This window comes from Lycium ferocissimum, chromosome 6, assembly GCF_029784015.1.
Source record: "Lycium ferocissimum isolate CSIRO_LF1 chromosome 6, AGI_CSIRO_Lferr_CH_V1, whole genome shotgun sequence".
Lineage (NCBI taxonomy): Eukaryota > Viridiplantae > Streptophyta > Magnoliopsida > Solanales > Solanaceae > Lycium > Lycium ferocissimum.
Window position 1 is genome coordinate 66690809 of NC_081347.1, and position 3076 is coordinate 66693884.

The window sequence follows — 3076 nt, forward strand, 5'->3', positions numbered from 1 at the left end:
GGTTGACTTATTAAAATCCTAAGAAAAGTTTATACTGAAAGTGTATATTACTAAATACATACTAATATATTACAAGATAAACCTTATAGTCGAAGTTGTTTGATCTATGGACTATCGACTGAGCTTAACTGGCCACGTGATATCTCACGATGTCGTTGAGTAAGGGACACAAATAGAAACATTAATGTATGTCTGAAGATATTCAAGGATTAGGAAGGCTTAGAGATTTTAATAATTTTTTCAAACCAGATCCAGAAGAGAGGAGTTAAATAAGTTCCAAATTAAACAAACTGACTTATGTTTAAATTACCTCTCTAAAATTTGATAGTTTTGCGCAAAAAAGGCTTGGCTATATGTGTGTATGTCAAGATATATAGGAGTCACACATTTGTCAAAAAAAAAATAAAAAATGACGGTTTTCGTTATTTAGAAACAATTTAGTTTTAAACTTCTTAATTTATCGGTGATTTATAGGCACACAAATATCTATAACTTATTTTTAGATCACAAGTTTTAATTTTTCCTTTTTTTTATTAAACTTCGTGCACAATCAGATATCATCACATAAAATGGACCGAATGAGTATTGCAATATAAGAGTATATTCCATGAGCACATCAAGATGGACTTCTCTAAATCTGAACCGTTACAAATGTAATTGTTGCTACCAGTTCGGAAGTAGAGTTTTCACCAAGAGGGTTCATCATCTACTATATATATACGTAAGAAAACTTCTTAATCTTATATATATACGGTGTGATTTTCCGACGACGATGGGGTTCGAATTGACCGTCTCACATTCATCTAGCTCTAACCCTTGCTACTACCAAGATAAGCAAAAAAGATTTTAAAATGGTTCTTGATATTCAATTCCACCAATGGATATGCCATTTTGAAACCTTTTATATGAATAGAATAGAGGGTTGTCTACAAACCATATGAAGTAGAAGCTCCAAAGAGAAAATAAACATTATGCTAGAAATGACTTTTACTTCTCTATTGGCCCCAATAGGGTACCTTGAAATTTTTATAGCAATCTTTTTCTTTCTTGTATTCTGGGCATTAGCAGATAACAAAAATGGCCAACCAAAGAATTGCCCGATTTTCGGAATGTTCCCAAGCCTTCTTCTCCATATACACAGAATCCATGAAAGAAGTACAGAGGTTCTTTCAAGAACTGGAGGTACTTTCTTGCTCAAAGGCCTTTGGTTTACTAATATGGACATTCTTGGCACAGTGGATCCAGCAAATGTGAACTATATCATGAGTTCGAATTTCCCAAATTTTCCAAAAGGGCCAGAACACAAGAAGATTTTTGATGTTTTAGGCGATGGAATTTTTAACGCCGACTTGGATCTGTGGAAGAATCAGAGGAAACTCGCTAGAGAAATGATCATTCATCAAAGATTTCACAAGTGTCTGGTAAAAACCAACGTTGACAAGGTCGAAAATGGCCTGATTCCGGTCCTCGAATTTGTGGCTAAACAAGACAGAGTTCTTGATTTACAAGATGTTTTCAAGAGGTTTACGTTTGATACAACATGTATGCTACTCACAGGCTTTGATCCTGGCTGCCTCTCTCTTGAACTCGCTCACGTTCCCTTCTTGAAAGCCATGGATGATATTAAAGATGCATGTTTCGTTCGCCATTTATTGCCCCAAAGTGTTTGGAAGTTGCAACAATGGCTTGGAATTGGGCCTGAAAAGAAACTAAGCAAAGCAAGGGAAGTCCTTGACCAAGTTATAGGCCAGTATATATCGATGAAACGTGACAAATTGAGCAATGCAACAGAATATAAGGAAGATGAAGAGGGTTATGATTTATTAACATCATACATAGTCAATGACGGAGAAACAACAACAGGGCTAAAGTTTGACGACAAGTTCTTAAGGGATACCATTCTAAACCTCATGTTCGCGGGGAGTGACACAGTTGCCTCGGGCCTTACTTGGTTCATCTGGCTAGTTATAACGCACCCCGAGATTGAGAAGAATATAAGGGAAGAACTTAAGGCAATTGTTCTGGTTCAAGAAGCCAAAAAATGGAGGCTTTTTAAGCCGGATGATGTGAAAAATGTAGTATATTTACATGCTGCATTGTGCGAATCGTTAAGGCTATATCCCCCTGTTGCATTCCAGCACAAGACTCCACAAGAACCTGATATTCTCCCTAGTGGACACCGTGTTCATCCGAATATGAAAGTGATGGTGCCTTTATACGCAATGGGGAGGATGAATTCCATTTGGGGAAAAGATGCATCGGAATTCAAGCCAGAGAGATGGATTTCAGATCATGGAAAGGTCAAACACGAGCCTTCTTACAAGTTCTTTTCTTTCAATGCAGGACCAAGGACTTGTATAGGGAAAGATGTGGCTTTTACTCAAATGAAAATTGTGGCTGCTACTATCATTCATAATTACCAAATTGAAATAGTAAAAGGCCATACAATTTGTCCCAATTTCTCTGTTATGCTTTACATGGAACATGGCTTCAAAGTTAGGATTAAGAGGAGGTGGGCATAGTACTTAATATTTCTCCTTTCATCCCTTTTTTTTATTTTTTGGTTTTGATCTGCATGTGGAAGGATATAGTCCATCTTCATGAATCCCCAAGGTATAGGGTTACTTGTATTTCATTTTCAAATAATGTTAAGTTCATTAGCCTAAAAAGCAAAGAACAATAAACATATGTTTCCTATTTTCATGGTACGGTTCTGTTGGGATTGAAATAGCATGACATTATGCGGAAGCTAATAATTGCAAACCTTTAAGGCGATAAATCAGAAGACAAAGAACATATACTAAAAAGCATAAAATTATAATATGATTTGGTTAAGTGAACTACATGTAAACTACTATAAAAATAAAATATTAAAACTATGAGAGAGTAAACCTCCTCCTAAACAAAACTCTTTTATTGACTACAATGTGGATGCTATGGCGTTCTCTAGCTGTGAGAAACAGGTCTTCAATTTCTAGATGTCCAAAACTTTTTCGCCAAGAAAGGGGCTACTCAAATATGGAAGAATTATATTTTCCTTTTGGAAAAAGTAAAATCAATTATGCTAAACTCTTTG

At 35.8% G+C, this 3076-nt stretch overlaps 1 protein-coding gene across 1 annotated transcript; it reads left to right on the top strand.

Annotated features, from left to right (window-relative positions):
• Positions 1 to 787: 787 nt before the first annotated feature.
• LOC132060928 (alkane hydroxylase MAH1-like) lies at positions 788 to 2836 on the top strand. The gene has a single exon (XM_059453818.1). The coding sequence runs from the start codon at positions 972 to 974 to the stop codon at positions 2520 to 2522; it is 1551 nt and encodes a 516-aa protein (XP_059309801.1). The 5' UTR covers positions 788 to 971; the 3' UTR covers positions 2523 to 2836.
• The last annotated feature ends 240 nt before the right edge of the window (positions 2837 to 3076 follow it).

Coding starts and splice junctions, on each gene's coding strand:
- LOC132060928 (XM_059453818.1), top strand. CDS start 972: ATGCTAGAAATGACTTTTACTTCTCTATTGGCCCCAATAGGGTACCTT.